We start from the raw sequence: 27,949 nt of genomic DNA, 5'->3' as shown, positions 1-27,949 counted from the left end.
ACGACAAGGGACACCCCCATCCAGAGGAATTTGACATCTCAGTAAAGCCCGTGTGGGAGAGGAAGCAGGCCAAGGAGTGACTTGCCTGAGGGGGACTTCCCTGAGCTGGTGGGTGACAAAGGCAGGTTCCCTGAGCATCTGTGCCAGCCACTGCTCTTCCTCCTAAAGCCTTCTCCAACTTGAGGTGCCCCCACCGCCCCCAGGAGCCGGTGGCCCTACACATCTGCAATGACACGTGTTGTTCTTGGCTGCTTTTCCGTCTGCCCTCCAGCAGCCCTTGCCTTCTCCATGCTGTGCCCCATCGCTGGGAGAGCCTACTCTCCACACACTGACTCATCCCTTCCCACACCACATCCCACCTCCTCAGAACCCCACTGCTCCCCAGCCGTGCTCCCACACCCTGCACGTGTGTAGGACAAGGCTGGAGGCTCCAGGGCACGGCTGGCTGGTGTGGCTGTGTGTGTGAAGTGGAAGTGCCTGTCTGACTGGCTGATATAACATCCACAGGCACGTGGACACCCCCCAAATTGAGCATCTTCTCAGTGACACAGCAAGAGTTCACCCAGCTTTGCTTCTCAAAAGGATTCACCCCTTCCCTGGGGTGTCTCTGGCACACTGCAGGGGTCAGAACACGGGCTGCAAAGGACACTCTCATCCCCTGCACTCCAGACACCAAACTGGGGTCTGTGATGGCAGAACGGCCCCTCCTCCCTCTTATCACCTCTTGGGAAGGACCCCATCGGTGGTGGCTGCTGGGGCTGCTGATAGTGAGGTCCTTAGGTCAGGCCATTTCTGAATAAAGCCCCCTATCTCAACTCAAAATCCTTTCCCATTCTGGGTTGTGAAGCCATGTCTGGAGACTCTGAGCACTCTGGGCAGGAGACACATTTGGCTAATCTCTGGCTGTGGCTGGCTGCTCAGAACACAGCTGACACCTGTCAAAGTGATAGCAGAGGTGGCTTCCCAAAGAGGCCTGTCCTCCAAATCCTCCGAGGCTCACGGCAAGTAGGAGCCAGCACCCCTTAGCCCTTATCTCCCGGCTCTGCTGAGAGGAACCTGAGGTGTGTGAAGGCAGCTTTATCTCCTAAAGTGACAAAATGATCTGAATAAATAAGCTACCGGGTTGGGGAAGGTCCCAGACGTGTTTCTGGGACATTTTGAACAACCACAGCCCACTGCTGAGCAGGAAGGAGCTGATGGAGGAGTGGTGTGTACTGCCAGTGCAACCCTTCCTCACACCCCACAGAGGACAACAGGACCAGGGCACGGATCCAAACCAACCCATTGGAGGGCAAGGTGACACTGTCTCATCCAGAAGCTGTCACAAAGGTGTTTGTCAGGAAGATGAGCCACATCCCCCTGGGCTGGAGGTGTCACCCAGAGAACTCTCACGCATTTCCTTCTCGGTAGAACCCTGTCTGCTCCTCCTGTCCTGAGCATGAGAACCAGCCAGGTGTCCCATCAGAGGGAACAGCTCTGCCACGCACCTCTGGATGGAGATGTGGGTGTTGCTGACCTCACCAGGCTCTGCACTCTGAGGGTGACGGACGTCAGCCCACAGAGGAATCCAACCACAGAGGACGGGCAGTACCGTACCAGAGCCGTCATCTCCCTCTTTTAGCTCTCTCCCAGCTGCTTCCCTCCTTCTCCCGTACGAGGGAAACTGGTGACCAGAGCCCCAGGGTCAGGGCCATACTCAGAGGAGCAGGCAGTCCTGCCATGTCCTGATTATGTCATTGGAAGCCAGAAAGAAAACCAGGTTTTTTACATTTTTTCCCCAAATGTCATTTCCATTAGGTTGTCTGTTTCAGCCAATTTAAGCTCTCAGCAGAATTCCCACCAAATTTTATATCAACTATTTTGGGGTAGGGTTTAAAAAAGTGAAAGAGTTTGACTAATTTTAAACCCAGTGTTCCCGAGGGACACTTAACAAAACACACGATGTCTAAAAACCTTTGCCGTTTCAAGGAGTTCAAAATAACATTCCAGAAGGGATCTTTAGAAAAATGTTCCTGCACCGGTCCTGTTCCCGCCGCTGGGCTGGGCCGCCTCCCTTTAATATCCCACATTTGTTTTCCATTTAGTTATCAAACCTACATTAAAATAAAATCTCAGAGTAAATGAAATCAAACTAACCTGCCTCCTTTCATTTCCAGAATATTTACGGCGCATTAAAGGAGCAGAGCCTGTCTATTTCCATTGCCAGCGGGGTCAGGTAGCTCACGAGCTGCCCCTCTGAGCCCGTGGGACGGGGCCAGGGCTGAGCACACCTTTGCTGTCCCTCATCCCACACCCCCATGCTCTGCACCAACAGCCCTGAAACCACTCCAGGAGAGAAGTTCTGGGGCTGTGCCTGCCACCCCCACTGCGATATGGAGGCAGCTCAGCTGCCACTCGCAGGGAATCCATAAATCTCATTTTACACTAATCCAAGGACTCTGTGAAGCTCCCTCTGTACCTTTTGTCTGGAGAAACTGGATGTGTTTAGAGATGGTTTTATTAAAAGAGGCTTGGTAGGAGTTATTTAAATCACCCTGCTTGGCAACCTGACAAAATTACCTGTGCTGAGCCCAAAATAAAAACTCCCTGTAGCTTGCAGAATCCCCTACCTCATATAAAAATCAAAAAACTTTCCTCACTTGACAAAAAAGTAGGTGTTTTTTAATTACTGCTCCCCTTGCTCACTATTGCCCCTTTCTCACCCCTTTGCCCAGGTTACCCAGTGCCAGGGCAGGGTGCTGGTCCCCAGCTCGGTGGCTGGTGGCTTTTTGGGGGGTTAACACCTGAAATTCCATGTGGGAATGAGCCTCATGTTTGTACCATGTCACCAGCACCACTCAGGTGATGGCAGCCCTTTGAAAGTCATTTTACATTGTCTCGATCTGTGTGGTGGGGAGTGATAGTGACAATATTAGATCTTGGGGAAGGAAGATTTATTTTGTCTAGTTTATTGCTAGTTTTCATAGTATGGATGCCCTTGAACTCAAATATTTAATTTTTAGCTTCGGGTTTTTTTTTTATAAAAAAACCCAAAAATTAAGAATTTATATGAGTCATCATCTGCCCAGAGAGCATTTGCTAAAATATTAACTGCACAAGTAGCTCAATACAAAGATTTCCCTCTTTCCATGAACAGCAGACGACATTTCTTTTTGTCAGCAAAGATATTTCAGATTTATTGAAGCATAGTAGGATAGTCTGTGTCCCAAACATACAAACAAAACTATAAATAGTTCAGGAAGATAAGAAAAGTATCTTACGTAAATACTCAGCCTAAAATGAATACAGAATCCAGGAATCCTTCCTTGCTCCCCAGTATATTTAACATTTCCAGATGTGTCTGGATGACCAGTTTGGGATTAGGGGTCTGAAGCTGCATGGCATGGAGCCCACTCCACTGAGACAATAAGTTGGAATAAATGTCCTACAGCACATCCACTTTTCTACAGTTGTCCCTGTCCTCAACAAGTATTTGCTATTTCATTACCGAGACAGTTTTCACTGGGTTTTGCTTGTCCTGTAGATCATCATCAGGCAGTTTCTTTTTCTTAGTGTGGCTTCAAACTCTTTCATCCCTTTGGACCACCTGGTCCTGTGGTCTTCACTCTGAACAGACTTGGGTGTTGCAGGGGCCTCAGTGATCTCCACATTATCTTGTCCGTGGTCTTGGCCAGGAAAAGCTGTCACATCTTGGAGCCCGTGACATTAGACAAAAGCTGAACTCCACGGGCAGTTCTCAGGCAGCCCCGTGGGGAAGGACGAGTGCAGCTCCCACAGAGCACAGAGCAGAGCAGGGCTCAAGGCATCCCCTGCTTGTTCCACCTGCACAGGGAGGAGCTGCATCCCCCAGCCAGCACGGGTCAGGTGTGGACTTCTCTTCCCTCTTAACCGGAGATGTGAGGCCCTGAAAAAAACCCTTAGTACTTTCGAGGAAAATGAAAAGGGAAAAATAATTAGTTAATGTCGAAAAAGAAGTTAGTAAGAAATAAGAGATCATAAAACAGGCACATTTGGCTCATTTTCCCTTGGAACTTAAAGGCTTTTTAGAGAAGTGTGTAAAATGGTTTTGTTTCCGAGAGTTTCCCCTTCATCTGCATTAGAGGGGCAGACCTGTGTTTACACAGCATTTCAGAGACCTGTCCCAAGACCTTCCCTGTGTGTTCCCAAGCCAGCAGCAGGCAGCTCCTGTCCCCAGTGCTGTGATGTTTTCTGGTTGCAGAGCTCTGGCCACAGGCACACACAGCCCATGTTTGCACTGCTCAGGCTCCAGCAGCACCTCGACTTCTCATCAGTAACAAAAAAAACCAAACATAAATATTAGAAGGTTATATAGAGCACTGATTTCTATTTTTGTCATCTTTAAAATAGTAGGTAAGTCCCGTGGTTATATCCAAGTTGGCCCAATTCCTCTTTTTGTTTGTTTGCAGTTTAATTATCTTGGAAGAAATTTGCTGGTGATTTTGGGTCTCTGCTGCAGTGCTGTGACAAAGTCTGTGCTTGGGTTACTCATTTCCAAGTCTGTGTTTCGCAAAGCTTGGCACCTCCATACCCCTCCCCATCAGGGAGAATTTCAAAGTCTCTGCTTTCTCTCCTGCTTGAGCAGCACAGACTGAGGGGAGGCTTGGGGAGGCTGCTGGAAGTGGGGCCCAGCTCCAGCTCTCCCGGCTTCCCAGCAGCACAGCTCCCATCGCTGAGCAGACAGTGACTGTGGAGGAAGAGGTGGAGGAAGACACTCACATACCCCAGGAGGAAAGCTTGTGAGGGGGATTTTGGCAGCAAAAGGCCAGTGCCCTGTGGAGAACTGCGGGGGGAATGGGGTCCTGGGGAAGCTGGCAGCTCCCGGGCTGGGAAGGCAGATGCTGAACAGACCCGTGCGTGAGCGGAGCTTGCAGCAGGCGCTGCCGAGCAGCGAGCCAAGGTGCAGGACAGTAGCAGCCTGAAATTTTATAAACAAACAGCGCGTGCAGATGGCAACAAGCAGATTCCTGTTCCTGCCCCAGGTCTGCGTGGCTGTGCAGGATGAGCTGCTCCCCAGGGCTGCTGTGTGCTGTAAGCATCCATCGCCCCAGCAGCTCTGCTGGGTGCCCTCACCACAGCTCACCGTCCTCCCGAGCAGGCAGAGCCCTGCAGAAGTGCAGATCCTCTGTTTTTCAGCAGTGTCGAAGGTCAGGAGCAGAGGTGGGAGAATTGGGCTGGAGAAGGTCCATGTGTGAGGGGGCTGGCTCCTGTTCTGCCCCAAAGCACCATGGCCATGCTCATGTACTTGTGCCAGAGCTGGGCTGAGGGGACTCTGGTCCTCAGGGATTCTGGGCTCAGGTATAAGGGCTAAACAGGGAAAGGGCAGGGCACTCAAAGTTTCAGTGGTGGGGCAAACATCTCCATGAGAACAGGGCCCAGGGAAACCAGAAGAAAGTCCTGTCCTGAGAGCACCAGGTGGGATCAGTGTCTGTGCGTCCCTGAGGAACTCAGCTGAGTCCAGAGGTCACCTGGGTGGGGCGGGCTGGCAATGCTGCATGCACAGTCCTCCAGGAATCTGACAGCTTGAGTGAAATTTGGGATCCATCTGCACCCTCTTCCATGGCCAAGGCAGGCAAGCAATGGCATAAGATTCAGGGAAATAATGCATCTAATCCGCCTGAGTAATGCTAATGCAAGCCTCTTGATTAGTGTTTAGAAACCAGGCAAACAATTGATTTAAAATAATTGGTAAATTATGATTAAATAAAAACATTTATACAAAAGAGTTTGTCATTGATATGGTTAAATAAATATTTGTAGAAGTAACTTATACTTGGCCCTGTGCCTGGGCGATGAGCTCTCTTGGGCTGGCTGTGGTTTCATTTTAATAAAGACCAGAAGGCATTCCAGGAATACATAATGCTCCCAGCCCATCCGATGTATATCTGGGGCTTTAGCTCTGCTCGCCACTAACCCAGGCCCAGATTTGCTTTGTATCCCTGGCTGGTGCTCATCACACCCCTCCCCAAAACACGCTCCTTGTTTAGGGCTGAGCCACCAAACAAGTGGCTGTGCCGAGGGGGCTCTGTGGGCAGGAGGGAGGGATGCAGACAGGAGCATCAACGTGTCCCCTGTGGTGGGAGCAGGGATGGGGTGCTGCAGGCTGCACTGTAGGGAAGCCTCGAGCTCTGGAGCTGCTGCAGGGCTTAGAGCAACACAGCTCTTATCTGGCCCTGCTCGGTGGGAGATTTCCAAGAGCTTTACAGAGGGGTTAGCCTCATTACGGCCAGTTAGAGATAAGGAAACCCAGCTGAGACGTGACTTGCCCATAGTCCCGCTGCGGAGGGAACAGAAGCCAGGTCACCCCTGGCCGGGCCCTGTGGAGCCTCCTCAGCTCTTGGTGTGCTGCAAACTCATTCCCCTTGGCTCCACAGCCTGGCAGTGCCTGCACTGCCTGGGCAGCCAGCTGCTCCATGGACCAAAGGGACTCGTGCAGCCCCTCTGGCACTGCCAAGCGTCTCTGGAAACACCCATGGAGTGAAGAGTGAGGGGGGACATAGGTCAGCAAAATGGGTTTTCTGGGGGCCTGGGGGTGATACTGGCACTGCCATTGCTTCTCTCCCTCATTTCCAGCCAGCCTCCAGTGTTTGGAGCAGCCAGACCAGGCACAGAATGCTTCCTGCCTGCACTGGCCACCCAGAAAGCAGCCAAGGGCTCGTCACTGCTACAAAACACACCAGCTTGGCCTCGCATGTTCTTCATTGCCCTCAGCACTGGTCAGGCAGCTACTGCCACCAGTCCAGCCGGCTGGGAAGTCCTGCTTGCAGGGACATCACCCTGGCCCCAGCCTCACCCTCCTGATGCTCTGGCGGAGGCTCCTGAGCCTGGGGGTGAGGGCTGCCCGGAGGGGATGCACATTTGCCTGGCAGTAAAGGCAGCAGAGCCAAGCAGTTCCTGCACACAGCACCTGTCCTTTCTCCAAGACAGGCCTGCAGGAGCACACCCTGCAGCCTGGACAGCACGAAGAGCATATCCAGCAGCATGGCCTGGGGGTGTGAAGGTGTGCTTGGACCCTTGCTGGGATGAGCAGTGGGGATGGCTACGAGAGGAAGGACACAGGCAGCCAGCTCTAGGCTTGGTTTGCACCGTGCATGAGGAGAGGTGGAGGGAGGAAGCTCCTGCTTTGCTGGGCTGCAGCATTTGAGGCTTACCCCAGGCACCACTGCAAGGGGAGCTCAGCACCTGGGAGCATCCTCCTTGTGGCCCAGGCCATCAGAACAGCCGTGGGTGTGAGAGAAGTCCCTTGAAGGGAGCAAGTCCCCAGCTCCACTGGGAAACCATCCCCAGAATGTCATCTCCAGTAGATTAAAATAGAAATTTGCCTGCCCCGGCTGTGAAACACAGAAATTCACAGTCCCACTCACTGTACGCCTCCCTCAGTTGTGCTGGCAGGGAATTCACAGAGCCTGTCCCCAGTTCTCCTCCCCACAGGGACAGGGGAACCAGACCCTCCACTGCCTGTGAGTCCACACCAGGGCCGTGCTCAGGGCACGCAGTGCTGCCGTGCTGGACCTCCCACCGTGGCCAGTGCCCTGACCTTGGTGTCCCACCACAGTCATGAGTCAGGAGGGAGCTACTGGTATCTTCCATCCCACATCCCATGCCTCTGGACAGCACGGGCTGTGTCTGGCCTGGCCCTTCCCCCTGCTCTGCATGGGACAGAGGAGGTCCCTGAGTGCCTTGAGCTCCTGCCAGCACAGCCCACTTGACCTGAGCACTGTGCTCCAGCCAGCGACCCCATGGAGAGCATCACCCCTCCCGCTGACCTCCCCAGCCTCAGACCTTGAGCCTTTAACTCTTCCCTCACCTGCTCTGATCCCCTCTGCCCTCCATCCCGAGGCTCCTGGAGCTGATGGAGTGGCTGCAGCCACCGCTGCTGAAGGACCAGCCTGTGTGTCAGGAGTGACAATCTGCCCAGAGCCAGGGAGTCAGGGGTGAGTGCCAGTGCATGCCCTGTGCCTGCAGCCGGGAGCACACGGGGAGGGACAGGCGGGGACATGGGACAGCCTCCAGCAGAGTGCCCGGCTGTGGCAGCTCTCCACACTCACTGCGCATCCCTGCTCGGTAAACACAACAGCCAGAGTTCTACAATCAAATATTTATGCTAGCAAAAAAACATTTTACATAATCTTTAAACAGCTATGTCATCTCCCTATTTGCATTCTCTGATCTTTCTGTTTTGAGTTGGGATTGGAGAATTTGGTGTATTTACAAAGAAATAAATATTATGATGAAAACATCAGGCAGCTTAATAGTAGCTTTAGCAAAGTGCAGAAGTATTTCTATGTTCATGTTGTCAATTGCATAATATCTTCTGGACCTTCATAAATTGAGGGACCTTGCTTGGATGCTTGCAGCACTGTGATAAATAGTTCACAGCTCCAATTCAAGCGAGGCTGTCTGCTGTCAGAACGGGAAGAGCTCATGACATCTCTGCCATAAATTCTGGCCCTCAAGCTCTGTGAGGAGATAGGGAGGGGACAGACCACTTAAAATCTGGCAGACAGTGGCAAATTCAGGACAGTGGAATGCTGCTGCGATGGTGCTTACCAGGTGCTATCAGAAGTGAAGGATTGCACCATCCCTGCTCACAGCTCCCTGACCAAAGGAAATCCCATGCTCTGGGCATGTCCTGAGTTAGGACCCAGCCAGGATCTTTCTGAGCTACCACCTCTGCTTCACAGTGGCAGAGACGCTGCTGCCTTGCTAGCTCCAGCTCAGAAAGCCTCTGTCTGTCCCAGGTCATGGAGAGGAATATCCTGACTGTTTGCCATGTGAAAGCCACAGGACCTCTTTTCGGTGCAATTCACTCCCAGGTAAACCTCAGGCATGCAAAGAGAAGCTGATTTCTCTTCAGGTTCCTAAAGGCCATGATCAGCAGCACGGTTGGAGCTTTGCTGGGGCAGTCTCAGAGCAGGAGGTTCATATCTGCCCTGAGCTCAGCCAGCTGCAGTGATCGGCTCAAGGGCAGCTCACGTGGCCCCGTGAACTCCCGAGAAATTCTTTCTCAGGGAAAGATTTCTTCTTCCATTCTCTATCACAATGATGACATCCTGGCAGTAGGCATCTTCAAGGGATGTCCAGAGGTCTTTGTGAGCCTTGGCTACTGGTTTCCCTGTGATACCTGCCCTTGGCTACTGCTCTGTACTCAGTTTATCACCGCTGTATTGGGTACAAATGGAAGAATGCACTCCTCCTGAGCAACATATTTGTAAAAGCAACTCTTTTTCCAGCCTTCCCACTCCTTCAGGATTCAGAGTTATGCCAGGCTGGGGACATTCAGCACTGTGTGTGTACTGTGCCAGTACAGCTGTCCCTCCCTGTGGGACCCTGGACACCACAGCTGCACAAGCACACAGCAAATTATCACTACTCTGCTCATGGGATGGGGGAGTCAGGGTTGGGAGCTCCTACCACCAGATCTGTCTTTCCAGAACATGCTGTGAAGATTCAAAAAATAAGGCCACGGCAGGAGGGGTCTTTTCCAAGTGGAGCTGCCAGGTGCTAGAGAAAAGAAACCAAAGCCAAACCAGTTTCATTCCTACAGGAGAGGACAATCTGAGCAGACATGACTGGCAGGATACCAGGTTCGGGGAAATTCCCCTTCTTTGGCACAGACACTGTCACACACTGACCCCTCCAAGTCCCCAGAGGGGTTTTACTGAAACTACAGCTCATTTGGTTCTTTTTCCCATAGTTGCAAATCTACATACAAGCAAACAATCTGCTTTAAAATAAATCAGTCCCATAAACAATAGGGTGTGTTGGGAGATTAGAAGGGATGACTTCCTGGGATCTGGTGAGCAGCACAGAGCTGATATCCTCATGGCTCTGGGGTGTGACTTCTCAGTTCAAAGGAATTCCCTGCCATGACTAATTTATTCTGGTATTCAAGGCTCACTCTCACTCACTGCAGTCAATATGACCCAGTTTACAACAGAGGTGCTTGCAGCAGAGCTGGGAATGGGGGAATGGGAAGCAGTAGTGGTCTTTGCAGCCTTTGGGACCTTTGTGCCTGTTTCACCTTCCAGAGAAAGGTGGTGATGCAGCTGGTGGTGAGGCCCCTTTCAGAGCTGAACAGTGATTGTGGTGCAGACACAGCCAAGACTCGAGGGCACTGACAGCTCTGGAAACTCATGAGGACCTTGTGGGGGGATAACTATTTCTGGGCTACCTAAAGCAGGCAGCAGCCAGGCAAATGGCTCAGTATCTGCGGTGGGAACTCAGTGCCTGTCCTTGCCTCGTCTGGGGTTTATGAGAGACAACTTTCCTCTGTTTCCTGAGGACACCAAGAGTACGTGTGGTCAGGGCTGGCTCTCACGTAATGACCATCACAGGGAAACACCAGCTCTGGCCTGTGAGTTTAGCAGTTGAGCAATTTGCTGAGATGAGTCAACAAATTAAAGCTTGTTAGAGGTTGTGTCACCTCCTAAGAGAGACGTACCTCCATCCCCTACTGGTATCCCCTGAGGGGAGGGAAGGAGGGAAGGAAGGAGGGAAGGAAGGAAGGAAGGAAGGAAGGAAGGAAGGAAGGAAGGAAGGAAGGAAGGAAGGAAGGAAGGAAGGAAGGAAGGAAGGAAGGAAGGAAGGAAGGAAGGAAGGAAGGAAGGAAGGAAGGAAGGAAGGAAGGAAGGAAGGAAGGAAGGAAGGAAGGAAGGAAGGAAGGCATTAGGAACTCCAGAGGGAGCAGGGATACCTCAGTGGAGCTTTGGCCAGCAGGAGCAGTAAATCAAACAGGAGTTTGCAAAGTAAAAAAGTACAAAAACCTGAAGTTTGAGACACACGGTGTCAGCGAGTCCTGCCTTGTCCTTGGGCTGCTCATGGCATGGTTCTGCTAAGTGGTGGAGCTTGTTTCAGGACAGCAGTGTTTGTGAGGTTAAGACCATTAGAGAGCATATTTCAAGTACAGTGGACTAAACATTAGGAAAAATTATTAAGGAACAAGACTCTGGCCACCTTGCTAGACAGTACAGTAGAACTCTGTTTACTAGCTCAGCTTAATGCTTGGAGATCAATTTATTTAAGTCATCTCTCCCCTGCCAGTCATTAAGGAAAATCCACTTCATCAGATGTAGCATGAGCAGGAAATCACATCCAGCCCAGGGAGCTCAGCTCTGGACAGCCTCATTAACCTCAGCTGTCAGGTAACCAGCAATAGGCCAAGAGGAAATGGTCTGAAGTTGTGCCAGGATTTAGGAAAAATTTCTTCACTGAAAGAGTGTTCAGGCATTGGAACAGGCCACCCAGGGCAGTGGTGGAATGGCCATCCCTGGAAATGTTCAATAACTGTGTAGATTAGGTTCTTAGAGACATGGTCAGTGGTGTGCTTGACAGTGCTGGGTTGGCAGCTGGACTTGATGATCTTAGAGGGCTTTTCCAACCTAAATGATTCTGTGCTTCCATGGTTCTATCACACGGACTACATGAGGGTGAGAGACCCCAGGAGATGCCTGCAGCATTGGGACACTGATGAATCAGAGCCTCTGGGGCCATGAGTGTAGAAGCCTGGAAATTCCTATCCCCAACCCAGTTTAGGAGTACTTCCCAGAAACCACGGGATTAAAATAGAATTAAAAAAAAACCCAAAACAAAACAAAACAAAAAAAACCACCACCAACCAAAAAACAACCCAAACAAAACCTCAAACCAGTCCTGAAATACTTGTATGACGTAGAGGGAATTTAGGCAGCTTCCTAGGTGAGACCCATGTGTCAGGGAAGCTGAGGTCTGTCCTTGACTTAGTTTGTCTTGTACCATTTACATCACACGGTAAAAAGTGCCAGCAGATCATCCACTACCTCACGTGAACCAGATGTGGGCTTGGGGAAGGGGAGCCTCAAAGGGTCTGTTTCTCTTTATTTTGTGTGCTTGCAGTCAGCTTCTCTTCTCTGAGAGCGTGTTTGGTAGGCGGGGAGGGATCCTCCATAGCAGAGGCGTCCTCAGCCTCCTTGGCATGGCTGTGGCACAGGAAACTTTGAGCCAAGGTTTAGCCCTGCCCCGTATTTCCCGTGTCAGCGTGCCACAGCACGAGAGGACGCGTGTCCGGGTGCCTGCAGCACACGGCAGCATCCCAGGTGGATAACCCGCGGTCCAGCCCCGCACTGGGAAAGGTGTGCGCCGAGCAGCTCTGGGCACAGCAGCAGGGACACACCTGAGCACACCGAGCTCAGTCCCCGGCCCCGGAGAGCAGCGCAGCCGCGTCCTGTGCCCCCCTGACGGGGAGAGCATCCGAGGCAGCGCTCCGGCGGAACGACCTCCCCAAAGCCGTCCCCTGGCCGGGACACTTGTCCCGACCCCAGCCCTCCCCTCGCCTTTGGGAGCTGAACCCCCCGGCCCCGCTGAGGTGCGGGACCCGTGTCCCAGCACGCTGCAAAGAGTTAAGCCCTGGCTCTGTTGGTATTTCCAGCGGCTCCCAAAATCGGCTGAGACGGGGAGCGCCCGGATTGGCTGCGTACGGCCGGTAGTAATTAGTATCAGATATCAAACTTCTGTCTTTGCTAAGACCCTTTCCGATAGTCGCTGCTCCCCGCTAGACGATGACATCAGCCAGGACACCCAGCTGCTGGTAGTAAACTCCGGGCGGGAGGAGGCTCCCGCTGGCTCCACGTTAATTAGTTCAACACAGCACAGGGGGAGCAGTTGGTGTCTGTGCAGGGTCAGTGCTGGATGGGACCAAATCTTACAAAGCCACTTGCTGCTCCTTGCCAGCCGGCTGTAAAAGCACCCAGAGAGTCCAGGAGAGCTGGATGAATCCTGAGCACCAGCCACGGCTTGGTCGGCTTTTCCCTGTGGAGGAAGTTAATGGTTTAAGTGAGGGGCGTCTGGATCTGGTCCCTGAGTCACCATGACACTCCTGGGGTCTGAGCACTCCTTGCTGATTCGGAGCAAGTTCAGATCAGGTAGGGAAAACCTTGAGATTTCTCTTAAAACTTCTCTCTCTGTCACGCCGCAGCCACAGACTGTTTTGCATTAAATGTTCGGAAGCAGCATGTGAGCAAAAGACTCGAGGGGTTGTAGAGCTGTCACGGCTTTGCTCTTACAGAGGCTGTTCCACAAGTGGAGAGACGCATCTTCCTTCCTTCCTTCCTCTCTCTTGCTTTTTTCCTCCTGGTTTTTCATTGTCTTTGATTTATGTCTGTGGTTTATTTTGGTAAAACTGCAGTTCCTGCTTCTCCTTCTCTGGCCCTGCTGCGAAGGATTTGGGCAGGAAGCCAAAAGGGCATCTGGGATAAACAAGGTGCCTAACGCCGTCCGTATATTCCAGGTGCTCTTGCAGGTCTGTCTGGGATAACCACGGAGAGGACGGGCCTGACACTCTCTGTGACAGGCAGGCAGCCGAGCTTGTTCCATTAAGTTGTGACTAATTGTAGAAAAATGAATTTGAAGAAATGCGTCATTTTTAGAAGTAAAAATAACAAATGGAACATGAAAAGTATTTAAAGTGACATCATCAGAGAAATAAAACCAGAGGCACACAATTGATTGCCGCTCGCGGAAGGCTTGCAAGTAAAACATGCCTCCAGCTCATAAGTCAGGGGAAGCACCGGGCAGGGGCTTCTCCGAGGATGTTCAGTGAGTGAAGGTGAACTATGGGACGGTGGCTTCTAGATCAGCCCCTCTGCTGGACGTTCATGCCTTTAGTCACTGGCTGCATCTATAGTAAGTATGCTCTCTTTGGGAGTGGGTATCCTGACTCGTAGCTTTTTTAATGATCACAACATACTGCAAATTTTAACAGCAATGCCAAAAAAACGCTGTCAAGGTGCTTTCTCTGACCTTCTTAGAGGTGAAGTTCTCCCTGGGAATATTATCTGTGAGGATGTGCAGATAAATCAGCTGCATGTGCCGTATGGGAGGCTTTAAATCCAGACAGGGCAGTCACGTTGGAACATGCACCCGCTCTGGCATGTCACCCACGCCGTGTGTGTTTTTGCCTCCTTACTCATTGTAGATAATGAAATGGGAGATTTATGGTACTGATGGGAGACATGAGTGGTGTTATCAGGATCTCTTAGATAGCTGGGTGGTCAACTTGAACTTTGTTTTCTCAGCAAATACAAAGTTGGCAATTGGCTGAAAACCCCAGAGTGTGTGTGCAAACACAAGTGTCCTAGTCTGGCTGAATTATACAAAGCCTGGGTCCAGGTCTTTGGTGTGGTTTCCATATCTCTCTGATCTTACATTTCATTAGATTAAGTCATTCCTTAAATTTTGTTGGTATATTATGGTACACTGCTGTTCGTTTGAAAAAAATCTCAGTCTGTAACAATTCCTCCAGCATGTACAAAGCAACACTGCCACCTCCCTGAGGAGCGGAGGACGGGCTGTGCATTGTCCCTGCATTCTTTTCAAATGAACCAGGATTGTTTTCAAGGCTCATTTCTGGTTTATTTGTAAGCTGGCTTCACTATGGAACCAACAGTGGGCTCTCTAAACATATTTTTCAAATGATTCTCCAAGAAAAGTAAACTTTGTGGGTCTTTGCTTCCATAAATTCTAGTGCCTTTCAGCATTTCTAGGACAGTCAATTTGTGGGGCATTCTTTGGTTCATGATTTATTCCCACAACCGCTATCCCTGGCTATGGCCTGGTGAAAGACAAGCTTCCTATTTGACAAGATTTCTCTGCCTATTGGTTTTGTTGGAGCTGGGCTCACCAAAATCCCAAATGCGTGTCTGCACCTCGCTGTCCCCATGGCTGTGACCGCTGGCAACGTGGGACATGCCCACAGCACAACCCTGTTTGTCGGAGTGTGTGAGACAGGGGAGGAGAGCAGGATGCTGAGAAACCCAAATAAGTCAAATAAAGCTGCTTTCAGTTTGTTTTGGATTTTTAATAACATGGGGAATAGAGAAGAAAGAACTAACATTTAATGGAATCTCTTTTATTTGCAAAGTCTCTATGGGGCAGCTTCCTGTGGCATGCCTGCTCTGTGTGCAGGTTTTGTCAGCTGTAAAGCCCCACAAGGATGGCAGGAGGTGCAGAGCTCTGATTTACCAACCTCCATTCGCTTGGAAGAGGGTTGGAAGTCTCAAACAGCCCATGGCTGTGCCCCACACCGTCCTGCATGGCTCAGGGGCTGTGACACGGGACAGCAGCAGCTCCAGAGCTGTGTAGCTTGCACAGAGGCAGGAGGGATCAGCCCCCGAAATGCCAAGCCACGCTTAGCCGTGCGCCTTCGCTTTGGAAACACTCTGGAGCCGGCAGGTGTGAGGCTCTGTTTGCTCCCCAGGTTTGGGAAGGATTAGCTGTGCTCCATGACTCATGATGAGTCTGAATCCCTTTTGAAGGATTCCAGGCCAATATTAAAGAGGGCTGAAGTAAATCTTAATAACTAAACTTTTGCTGTCTCTCCATGGCCTGCAGACGCTGAGCAGCTGAAGGAGCTATGTGAGTGTGCTAAGGGGAGCTAGAGATACATTACTTGTTGTTTCCTCATCCCAGAATCCCTTTAATCTCCATGTTATGCACCAGGCAGAAAGTAGAGCAAGGAGGTGGCAGCTAGGAGATGGTGGCACTGCTGTGGCTCCAGGGTCAGCTCTCTGGTCTCTCGCTTCCATCTGACAGCATCAGTAGCAAGGAAAATGTGTTTGTCCAGGAAAGGTTGCTGTGCTGGTGGCAGTGCCTTTTCACAGTGTGCCCAGAAAGCACCCCTTGAGTGCCACAGAGGTTTCTCCTGTCCTTGTCTCTCCAGTGGTCCCATGAAGGACCAGCACAGCTGTGCCATGTGGAGGGACCGTGGCTATCCCAGTGCCAGGCACCAGGAACCGCTCCAGAGGAGAGAGGGAAAATCACCACCATGCTGCAGTCCTGCAGGATCCCACTTCCCTTCCTCAAGGATCCGTGTGCCTCTTTATTTTGTCTGTTTGGCCAAAGATAAATGTTCTGATCTGAGGTCGTCCTGACAAATTTTGCAGGAATGATGATTCTTCAAGTCTGCCATGCTATCCCGTACGATCCAGCTGTCAATGGGATTGCACTACATCAACCAGGACATCTAAGTGCTGTTCCAGAAACACATTTAACTCTTCCCAGAGATGATAATTTATGTGATCTCTTGCTCTGAGTACAAACCAATTGTTCTCCAGCAGTGGAGAAGCACTGGCATCGGACAAAGCAAACAAAGCTGACAAATGCAGATCCAACCTTAACCCTGACCCTTTTTTTGCAGCTATATGGAAAGAGCTTACAAGGCCAACATCTGCCTAACTTCAGTGGTAATTCAGATAATTGGTGAGAAGTGAAAGTTTAACACTATAAATCAGGCTCTGCATGGCTTGGCATGGGGTACCAAGACCTAATTGTGGACACATGGGTGTGGGTTTGCAGAGAAGACTTGCCTGGCTCCATGCAGGAAAGCATTCATGCTTACACATAAGGCTTGAATGAAACTGAGATGGGAGAGGAATTTATTCTGTCTGCCTCCGGTGGCGAGAGCAATTTGGACCAAAATCAGCAGGTCAATAAAGGCAGAAGAGAATAAGTCTTGGTAGGGTGTTTGGCCAGGCGTTTTGGCAGAACCTTTATTTTGATATTCGTGGTGTCCAAAGATAAAGCATGCGCCTGTGTTTCCTCTCAGATTGTGAACTCATACAGGTCACAGTCAGTGTGTGTGTTCAAACCACGGCCTCACTGTAACTGATGAGACCGTTTTGTGGAGTTTTTGTAAAACACTGCCTTGATGTAGATCAGTTTGTGCTTGGTTTCGTTCTTCTGGCCTCTTATACCTCAGTGTTTTAGTGGGCAGTCATGGGTTTCTTTGTCAGCCAAGCATGTGTTATAGCACAGATCGAAATGTACCTCACTGTGCTTCAGGGGACACCTGTCTGGGCTGCTCATGGGGATGCTGAAGGGGTGACTCCAAGGTGAGAGCCTTTTCTCAGGACCACGGTGAGCTTGGGTTTGTTATGATGGACACGGCCCTCAGAGGGATTTCACAGCTGGCTGTGCCCATTTGGTGGTCTGGGCTCCTTGCTAGCCAGCTGTGCTAGCCTAGTATCTCTTCCAAAGTACCTGAAGACCTGGACTTGGGGTTAGAAATGTAGTTCTCACCAATGTAGAGGTGATGTCTCACCAATTTTTCAGTGCAGTCTCCCAGGTAACACACACAGTTGTAGCACATCTGTCTGTTAGAAGCAAAATGCTCCCAGCTCCGAGGTGACATCACAGGCAGAGATAAAGCAGAACCCTCCTGGGAAAGGACTGACCAGGGCTGTCCATGGCTGTCCTGGCTGAGCAGTGCCATTTCCAGCTTCATCTCTGGGCTTTGTCTCTGCTCACACAGGTCCCACCGAGGCCACGTTGTCAGAGGATAACATTGGCCTGGAGATGTGATGTTACAGAGAAATCACTTTGTGGCTCATGGCTATGGGCAGAGCAGGTGAGCTCCATGAGATCCATGGAGGGGCTCAAGACAAAGTCTGGCCAAGGTGTTCTTGCAAAACAGCAGCTCCAGAAAAGCGAGTCCTTCGATGCTCTGCTGTTGTCAGCACCCAGGAGGCTGGCTGGCTTGTCACCCAGCTCAGAGTCACTCCACGCTGGAGTTTGGTGCCAGCCTGCTGCTCGGCTGGGAAGCAGCCCCACGGTCCTGCCCACACCCTGCTTTGAGAACAGACTCCTGCTCCTGGTGCAGCTGCAAGGAACAGACACAGTCCTGAGAAGGCCACAAACAGCATGATTGAACCTGCCAGAGTGCCAGCCCTGATCCTGCCCTGCTGGGACCTTGGGACAGTCAAAGGAGCCCCGGGGCAGCTCCTCTCCCCTCTCACACAATACCTGGGACATTTTATGGAAAGCCAGTGTCACAGCCTGCAGCAGTCCTGCCTTTCAAAGGTGGCTGGGTCAGAAACAAGGCCAGGAGTTGGACTTGGTCACAATTCTGATTGCAGGGCCACTTTCTGCCAGTGAGTGTGTGAGCAGGGGCAGGTCAGCAGGTTCCTCTGGTACGCGCCACAGCCATGGACTGCCCTGTGTTTCACCTTTGCTCAGCTGCTGTTTGATGGGCAACTAAACTGCTGCTGTTGCCAACAGGAGCCCCCCCTCCCCACTCCCAATTTGTTGCCAACTCCCCCCACCCCAGCAGAGCTGTCCCCATCCTGTGCACCACTGAGGTGCACTCACATTCCCCAAACCCCAGCTCTGAGCCATGGAGGGCAGGAACGAGCTGCTGGTGGCAGAAGGGGCAGTGACTTGCTGTCAGTGGTCTCCTTCTTGGAGACAGAGCAGCCCCAACCCTCGATCACGTCAGCCATGGCTTTGCCTGCCTGTCCTAGTCCTGAGCCCTGTGAGGAGGGCACTTCCCCCACTCCATGGCACACGTGCCTCATGCTGCTCAGCCCCCTGTGCTGCTAAAGCCAATTCCCCAAGGAGAGGATGGTTCTGGGGGTGCTCTGGCCATACCCCAGTGGGGGGATGCTCTGAAGGAGGTGATAAAATCCCATCCCACCCTGATTGTCTGCTGAGCACTGGCCTCAAAGTGTCCTGGCAGGCTGAAGCAGATGGCTGGATCTGCCTGCTCCTGGGGTGAAGATTTGAACATGTCTTTTCTGTGCATCACCAGGCCAGGCAAGGCCCAAGCTGTCCTCTGAGCTTTCTACAGCTCTGAGCTCAGCTCCTAGAGAGGAGGGTGACTCATGACTGCAAGTCACAGGCAGTGCTCAAAGCTTGGGCCACCAAAGGCAGCTGTGACTGATGCCAGGAGGTCTTGTCTGCACCACTGACACAGCCCTACTGCACAGGACATTTCTGGAAGCCAGTATCAGTGAATGGGACCTGGTGCTAGCATGGAAGTGAGGAGTGTTTCTAACAGAAAAAGTTCATGAGCAAATTCACTGGGATAGGTCTGCCATGTGTCTCACCATCCCAGGAGGATTTCTCATCGTGGGCTACCCCAGGAGGCAGCAGGGTTGCTGAAAGAAAGGCTGTCTCCCAGCTGGTGGTCACACAGGATGACCAGTGTGCATGGCTGCTCCCTGGCTGGTGCTTCTCACCATCCAAGCTGGTGCAGGCAGGTAACAAGGATGCTGGGTGGGACCAAGATCGTCTCTTCAGTGCTCCAGCCACCAGTCTTCGTATGATAAGTGTTCCTCTGATGAGTTAGCAGAGCAGTTCCCTTGAAAAATAAGAATATTCATGACAATTTAATTCCCGTACAGCACTCAGAGCTCAGGCCTCTAGGCATGCAGCAAAGGAAGAGGACAGGAACGCAGCTGGGGTCAGACAGCTTCAACAGATTTCAAGGAAAGAAGCAGCTAAGTGGTGGTTTGGATGGTGCCAGGGGCTCCTTCAGCCCTGTTTTCAAGTGCTCTTGGTTGTAAGGGAAAGGTGCAAGCCCTAAGCTGGCATCTGCCGAGCTGCAAACTGCAGCACTGCCTCAGAGGCTGCTTCCCTCTTGTCCAGGCATGTTCAGCATTATTGTCTGACACTGTCCACTTTGTTTCTTCAGATGGTTTGCAACAGGTTTTAGAAGTTCACAGAGATATTTGAGAGTCAAGTCCTGCATCCTACTGCATGAGGAGGTCCAGATTGGGATGAATATTTGGTGGCTGAAATAACTGCTGCAAATGTTGAGTGTGTGCTGCTCCTGGAAATGGCTGGTACTTGCACTGTCCTCACATTTTTTGACAGGATGGTCTGAACAGACAGGGATAGATAAAATTTTCCTCCTTGCCCTGTAGTTTAAGAATGGGCCAGACTTAGGATGTTTGTAAGCTCAGCATGGCCCACAATGAGCTCCGTGACCTGCCCATGGAACTGTTCAGCTCTCACACCAGAGCAGTGAGTGCCATTGCTGGGTCATGGCCTTTCTACCCATCAGCACAAAAACCAAATTGGAGACCTTTTCTCCTCGCACAAAATTATCATTACACAGTCCCAGATCCCCTCTGTGGCAGTCTATCCACAGGGCAGGAGGCAAAGGAGAGGCTGTGAGGTGGAGCGTGGACCAGCTGCAGTAGGGTGGGATCCCCCAGACCGTGCCCTGCTCACTGGAAGGCAGTGGGATCTGGGAAATCTGGGATCCCAAGCACTGCTCCTGCAGCCAAGCAGTGGGAGAGCTGTGGCAGGGAAACCCACACGTTTTCATCACTTCTTGCATCAGGGCAGATGATGAATCTTACACCCACCACACAGGAAATCATCGTCACCTTCCAAGCTATGCTCCAAGGGGATTTGTACCCTCTCCTTTTTCTCCTCACCAGCTGGCTGCTCCACGAGGCTGGTGAATTGTTTGTTTGCTAGGAAGGGCTATGAAATAAGCAGAAGCAGCAGGGAATGCGGGCCCTGAATGCACAGACCGTTAGAATCCCCCTTGCCAATGTGGATGTGGTGCATCACTTGGCCTGGCTGCGTCGGAAGTTGGAGTGAAATGGCGCAAATAATTCGGCACACGTGGGAGCTGTGAAGGGAAGTGATGCAGGATCCTCCCTCGGGATATTTTGCAGCTTGATGGGGCACTGCCGTGTCCTTGGCAGGGTGGTGTGTGTGATTCCAGAAGGCTTTGCTGTCTCTGATTCCTGTGAATAATGTGATGCTGTGTGTAAGTCGCCTCAGTTGAAGGCAGGATGCTCTAATGCCTGGGGCACTGGACCAGGACTAGGAGAGTAGAGAACCATTCCTGGATGAGAGACAAATTGGTTTTATTCTTGGACAGTCTCTGACCTCCCTTAGCTCACCTATTCGTACAGATCCATCTCTTCCTCGGGGAAAGTGCCAAGCTCTGCACAGTTCTTCAGTATTGTGAGCACTCCCAGAGAAGGTTCCACACAGAGATACTGGGGTACAGCTCACCCTGTGTCAGATACCAGCCAGGAGCTGGTTACCTTTAACCTGTCTGCACAGCCCAGGAGGAAAGATGGGCATTCCCAAAGCATGGACTGCCTCATTTGGTTCTGAGGGCCCCAACGGGGATGGCTTCTGCAAAGGGGGTGCAGATAACTGGGTGCAATGTAGGCACCCAGAGCGTGAGAGTCTAAATCCACGTCCACAGGCAGAACCAGCACCGACTGGGGGTGGTGCCATGGGGCAGAGGAGACTCTCCTGGCAGCAGGGTTTGCCAGTGACTTCAGCCACCAGCTTCACCCTGGCTTAAGGCGAACAGCACACACACAGACTTTACCCCATACTGAAGGCTACATTTTTCCCTTGCAGCAAGAATCTATCTTTGGTGTCCGAAGAAGCGCTGGAATTTGGCAGGAGATCATTGTCCCACATGAGGCCTTCACTAAACATTTGCTCTGAATGTGAAACATGGTTTGTACAGAGGACACGGAAAAGTCACAAGCAATGGCATCTCAGGGAGCCTCATGCTTTGGGGACTGCTCTGGAAGGGATTATTTTTCAGCTCCATCCCACATCCCAGGAAAGCTGTGCTGTAGACATGAGCTGTTGGCAGAGCTCAGCAGGTTGCTCCCACGGACAAAAATGCTGTTCTTGCCTTTCTTTTCCTTCCAACCCCAGCTCGTTCAGGCAGCTCAGGAGAAGCAGCCTGGGGCTGAGCTGGTGGGCAGGGAATTCTGCAGTTATGTTGTGACTGAGGTGCCTGTCCTCGTGGCAAGCTGTACTGAGCTTCCAGCAGGAAAGCACAGAATTGAGTTTTGTGTTTTACCTTGTGATAAGGATTTGTCTTGAAGACAAATTTGCAAAACCAAAGGTCTAGAATATGATACTAACTCAAAGTTAGGCATGGTTACCTGGGTGATGGGATGAGCTAAATTGTTCACAAGGCTGGTCCAGCAGCAGGGATCAGTGCCAGTCCTCTGTGTCACACACAGACCCCACACACTTTGTCCCTGTATTAGCACCTCAGTACAATCCTGCCCCTTTCCCTGACAGTCTCTCTCTCACAGTTTTACAGCTGCGGCTCCAGCAGAGAAGGACCCGTGAGCAGCTGGCAGACCAAGGCATCATGCCACGTGAGTATCTTCTTCTGCCTTTCTCATCCTGGCTCAGAGGGCTGTGTTCATCCTGGGCACTGCTGGGGCACTGTCTGGCACCAGCTGCCCACTCGGACCCACACAGCTCAGAGCAAAGTGCTACCAGGGGGACTTTGCTTCCTGCCCTGCAGAAATCTGATGATCCCTAGTGCTGTACAGTGCATTTGTCACACAGACCATAATGCCCCTGCTCAAACCGAAGCCAGGAGAGATTCTTACCTTACACCATCCAAAATTTCAGCTGCAGAGCTCCCCGTCTCAGCGGTCACTGTAGCAGGACAAACATATCCAGCTCAAGCAGAGGACTCACACAGCTGTTCACGTAGGCAAGGGCAGAGAACCTCCTGTAAAAGCCAGGAGCCTCTGGGACAGGACAAGGAAGAGGATGAGAGGGCTCATTCCAGGAGGCTGAGGAGGAAGGCAGCTCTGGGGAACTGCCATGGCCCTGGTGCAGACAGGCAGCCCCTGGAGGACTGAGACATACCCAGATGCTGATCCCACACAGCAGGGCTGTCAGTGCACACCCGAGGCCAGCAAACCCCCACAGGGGCTGCTTGCTGCAGAGTGACAAATGTGTTCCCTCTCTGACCCCATCCACCCCTGCTCGCCTGGCATTCGAGCCTGAAGGACGAGCTCCAGGAGAGCATTGTCATGAAATCGTTCTGCAGCTGAAAGGCAGTTGCTAGAGCCCAAAAAGTCAGCGAATGAAAACAATCCCCTTCTGCACCTGCAGGTGCATCATGAAACCTGTAGCACCACTGGAGAAAGGATGTTGGGAGCTCAGCCCTGCTCAGTGGAATACTCCATCCTGACCTAGCTCAGGCTCCATGTGCAAATCTGTGGTTACCTGGGACCCAGGTAGAGGATTATCCTTTCTGTCTCATCAAGGACCCCTTGGGTTCACTGCTAAGGTCACAATTTTCCAGAGGCTGTGTCACTTCTGTCTCTTCTGGTTGCCCTTGAAGACTGTGATGGAGCTCTTGCCTAAGCAGCAGAACACCACCTCTCTAAGAGCATGGCTCTAGCACTGCTTGCTGCACCCTGCCCATCCCCTGGCTCCCCCAAGGATTGGGCCAAGCAACAGATGCCTTCTCAGGACACTCTTGTCAGCATCAAGCATTAGGATGACAAAAATCATGACTGCTAAAATGCTCAATGGGGTTTTAAGGCTGATAAATGCATACTCTTTCCAATTTTCACCTGTTTGTTTATTTCTTTAAACATTCAGATTTTATGCCGCCTGCACTCTGATCACAAGACTCCAGGAGCTGAAGCTTTAAACAAAATACTGTGGTATTTGTTAGAGTAATGCAAGAACTAGGAACACAGTCAGTGGCCAAAAATATGTCTAACGTCTCCCAAATTGCAAAGTCCAGTCAGTAAAGGTGGGGACACTGGGACACTGTGCAGGACACCCCACTGCACACACACGGGGCAGCAGTGTCCCCTGAGAGGTTTGCACACCTGGGGCTGCTCTGCAAGGCTGCACTGTCACACATGGCACCCGACATCTCAAACCTTACACACTGCAAAGTATTCAGACAAATTTATTTGATGGCAACTGAAGGGTATTTTCCTGTTAGTTACAGCTTCTTTGCACTCCCAGCTTCTAGGCTGACATTTTGCAGTCTGGTTTCTGTCCAAGAAGACCATTTTGGGAAACTTGAGCACGGTTCACTCACTGAAAGTAATAGAAGAAAAGGCACTTATGCCATTATAAAAACAAACACGCAGAATTTAACTGCTGAATTTGACATCAGGAGGAAGTGTCAGATGTTAGCATTTAATACATGGGAGCCCCAGCCAGCTTCCCCATGGCTTGGGCATGTGCAGGCATTCCTTATGAAAAACAAGGCTTTGTTAACCATATCTTCCCATGCCATGTTGGTTCTGAGGACCAGCAGGTGAGTCCCCTTGACTGTGATGGACTGCAGAAACACCTGTGCTTGAAGGCCCTCCTGCTACACACAGCCACCACCTCGTCCTCTCACTGAAACCCTAAAACCACTGTCCCAGGGTTATCAACGCCACACACAGGACCTCTGCCCTGGTGCCTCCAGGCCCTCACCCATTTCATGCTGAAATGTCATCCCCTGACAAGTCCTCTGAACTAGCAATGTCTGTATTTGTTCTGCAGACTAATAAAAGCTGCAGCATCCACATAATTCCTCCAAAAATCTTGGTAAATTACTAAACTCCGCAGCACTTTCCTCTTGAATAGCATGGCTCTTGGTCAGTGCCTGCAGCACGCTGCCAATGTCAGTATTTCACACGAGCAGGGCTGGGAAACTCATCTCTCTTGCTAACTTCATTTTCTCATGTGCACTATTTGATTTTGCTTCTGATTAAACCAGCTGTCACCAGTGCTGGTGGCTGCTCACTGGAGCATGGCACAGCAACACCAGCTTGTCTGTCTGTCTGCTTTCCAAATGTCAGGAGTAGGAATGTGCCTTCTGGGTTTTTCTGTGATTCACTGGATGTTCCAGGGGTTGCCTGCGTGTTGACTACCAAAAGTCAATTCAGAGGACCCCCAAACCTTTCCTGTTTCTCCCCAGTCTTCTTTTTATCCTCCCCTAGACTGATGGAGGATAACAAGGCCTGCATGAAAATAGTTTCTGTCTTTATTGGATCCCATTCAGAAGATGGAAAGAGAATTTTTGTTGCCAAAGAAAGAGTTGCAGCAGACTGTTTTTGTGGGTCAGGACACCTTCCCCTTCCTTGTCCCAACGGGAACAGTTAGTTTTGTCTGCTTACACAGACAGAAAAGAATTTTTGTAGGATGTGAGAAGTATTAACCCCTTCACCATGTAAATTCTGCCTCGATTTCTACCGAACCACAGTAAACAAGGAAATGTGCAAGGTTCTCCATGACTCCAGTACAGACTGCTCCATGGGACTGGTGTTCACTGGTCCAAGAGCCAGGGTTTATTGGCCTTTTTCTGGGAGCACCTCTGGGTTAATCCTCCTTGGAGTCAGGAGATGCTGAGGACATGGTCTGCTGCTTGCCTCCGTGCAAGGAGGTCCCATGTAACACAGCTCCTTCTGAGCAGGGGACAGGACAAATGTCCAGTCATGGTCAGTGACAGGAGAGGGATAAAGGAATACCTTGCAATGCCCTCGCTGGAGGCTGCACCACAGACCCCAAGAGCTGAGGCAGGCATTAATTTTCCTGCTGACCTCCAGCCTTAGTCACCTACCGGTTTTACTCTCAGGTGAGATCCCTCACAGGTGTTTGCTCTTCCCGGATCTGTCTTCTGGAGCTGTGGTGCCTTCCATGACCTGCAGGGAACAGGACAGGGAAAAGATGTATCTGCTCCCTGAAGTGTCCCACAGAGCACTGTTTCAAAGCCTGCACCCTTCCCTGCCCACGTGCCTCCTGCTCTCCCCATGCTCTCCATCCCCCCTGCTCTCTTGCCATGGACTGGCTGAGAGCATGGGATTTCCCAGAGCTTTCCTGAGTTATTTTTAGTCAGCACAATAAAGAGAACAGCTCGTTTGTGTTGCTATTTTTATAGCACTCATTAAAATGCTGTTGCTGAATATCCTGGTAGCTGCTTGCTTCCGCTCCTGTGCTGACTGCTCCTCTTTCTTTCCTGTTGCAGCACTGAAAAGCCCATCTGCATTCCATGAACAGCGAAAAAGTCTGGAGCGAGCCAAGGTAACTCCTGCAGCCATCCCAATGAAGGAACACATGGGCTTGCTTTGCATGAGTCACGGGGTTTGAAAGCACCTTCCACCACTGTCCCCTCCTCTGGCACCCTCCATGCAGGCCAAGGATGAGGGGCAGGGTGCCTGCCTTGCTTCCAGACATGCTGAGGCCAAGCCAGGGCTCACAAATGCTCTGGAGCACCCTTCTCTGAGCAGGGAAGGTTTAAAAAAATGGCAAAGGGGGCATCAGTGCCCTGAGCTGTGGGGTTTTACAGCAGCCCCATGTTTTACAAAAGGCTGTGGGCAGGGCACGGTTCAGCATGGCTTTGTCAGTCCTTGCAGCAATGTCCAAGCAGTGGAACTGCTGCTTCCCCCTCCGGGTCACATCCACAGCCCGCTCCTCCTGCGCTGGCTGCTCTGCACTGCTGTCAGCGAGCTCAGAGCAGGGCCAGCAGCAGCCAGGACTGAGGGAACACGGTCAGCAAGTGTGCAGGGGCAATGCAGGTGCCACCTGGAGCAAATCCCCAGGGAACTCACACTTATCACCAGGCAGCAGCTCTGGCTTTTAGCTCGGCAGTGCAGCTTGGCCATCAGGACACAACATCCAAGGGGGAAACGGGCCGGGCTCCCACCCACCCCATTACCAGGCTTCCCCAAACACTGCCAAAGGCAGTAGCCATTTCCAGGACACATTGAAACTCTGTGACCTGATCACTTTTTGGGAAATCACATTGGTTTTCCAATCACCCACAATCCAGCCTTGACCAAGCTGGGGGGATGATCCCAGAAAAGGAAGCAATTAATCATGCAGGTTTTGCTTGAACATGAGAATTTGTTCCATTAATCTACAAAACGTGCCTGCAGTCACATGGGAAAGGACCTTTGCAAGGAAAAATGATTGTGAAATACAGGGAAGTGCTCTTCTGAACTTAAACACACTCCAAATCACTTGCCCCAAGTCTCCCGTGGTAATAAATGGCGAGCACAAGAAATACAGTATGACTCTGAAAAATTAGTATGCTTACAAAATTTCAAGCAATCCAAAGTATCCTTGAAGTGTCATATATTTTACAGTTAAAGTATACATTTGTGTCTCTCTGTCTTTCTCTTCAAAAGCTTTCACTGGCTAGTTGCCTGGGGAAAGGGGAAGGATGGTCTAGTCTATCCCAAACCACGGGCGCTTTTAGAAAGTGGTAATGAAGACACTGAGCACAGACCATAACAAACATTATTCCCTTGCAAAGCTGCCCTGCTTAGACCTGGGACCAGGAGGATCAGCAGCTGTTTCCAGACAGTTACCCAAAGGCATTTGTTGTTTAGCTGATATTCCCCCGAGCTGATGTTGTACAAACAGAAAGCAGATAACTGTCCATGTGTCCTGAAAGCTCTTCTGCTTCAGCTGGTGTTAAAAAAAGCTCACATCTGAAGTCTTCATTGTTTGCACCCCAGAGATGCAAATGCAGCTTTTTAACAGCCAGGGTCCAAAGGAACTGAAGTCACAGCAGCAACACAGCTGTAGGACAGCAGTTGGAGCTGAGCCCAAGTCAGGACCTGATCTAAGGATTAGTTGGAAATGCATTACATGAGTTTAAATGCACTCAGGTGCAGACACCAGCTTGCTTTGACCTGGCACAAGAACCAGGCAAACCTACACATGGTCCAAGCACGGGATTGTGTTGGTGGAAATAAACTGGGAAAAAATATGGGGGAAGGGTAAGGCGTTGTAAAGACTTTAGTAAATAAAATGTCTATTATTTGTTTAAACATGTCGCTGGCTATGTTCGAGGCTGGCATCAGGCCAGCGCAGCAGACTTTGAAGTTGATATCCTATAATAGATTGCTGGGGTGGAGGACAGAGAGCAGGCTGGCTTTCCTGGGGCTGTCTGGCTCAGCAGGGCTTGGCCCCTCAGAATGGAGGGGCTGCGGGGGTGGCTGTTGTGCCTCTGCCCCAGAGCAGAACAGCCCCACTGGGCCAGTCCTGACTGATGTGTGAGCACTGACAGACAGACACCCCACTGCCCTACAACCTGCTCTGGTGTGTGAGCACTGACAGACACCCCACTGCCAGTGACCTGCTCTGGTGTGTGAGCACTGACAGACAGACACCCCACTGCCCTACAACCTGCTCTGGTGTGTGAGCACTGACAGACAGACACCCCACTGCCAGTGACCTGCTCTGGTGTGTGAGCACTGACAGACAGACACCCCACTGCCCTACAACCTGCTCTGGTGTGTGAGCACTGACAGACAGACACCCCACTGCCAGTGACCTGCTCTGGTGCTCTCTGACCTGTGCTGTGAGCACATGGCCCCTGATTCCCAGCCCAAGCTGCTCTGCTGAAGTTTGAGCA

The 27,949-nt window shown here is 51.2% G+C and overlaps 1 protein-coding gene across 2 annotated transcripts in view; it reads left to right on the top strand.

Moving 5' to 3' along the window:
- Nucleotides 1-12,655: 12,655 nt before the first annotated feature.
- MYOCD (myocardin) overlaps nucleotides 12,656-27,949 on the top strand; it is a 34,561-nt gene continuing 19,267 nt past the window's right edge. The window contains exons 1-3 of one of the 2 annotated variants that reach the window (XM_069032568.1): nucleotides 12,656-12,917; nucleotides 21,864-21,929; nucleotides 25,553-25,608. In XM_069032568.1, the coding sequence (XP_068888669.1) occupies nucleotides 12,863-12,917; nucleotides 21,864-21,929; nucleotides 25,553-25,608 (177 nt within the window). In that variant the 5' untranslated portion in view covers nucleotides 12,656-12,862. The other variant, XM_069032569.1, reaches the window with a different exon arrangement.

The sequence above is a fragment of the Aphelocoma coerulescens genome, chromosome 18, assembly GCF_041296385.1.
Source record: "Aphelocoma coerulescens isolate FSJ_1873_10779 chromosome 18, UR_Acoe_1.0, whole genome shotgun sequence".
In the NCBI taxonomy this organism is placed as follows: Eukaryota; Metazoa; Chordata; class Aves; order Passeriformes; family Corvidae; genus Aphelocoma; species Aphelocoma coerulescens.
Note: the sequence above shows the minus strand (reverse complement) of the source record. Positions and strands in the feature narration are given on the sequence as shown.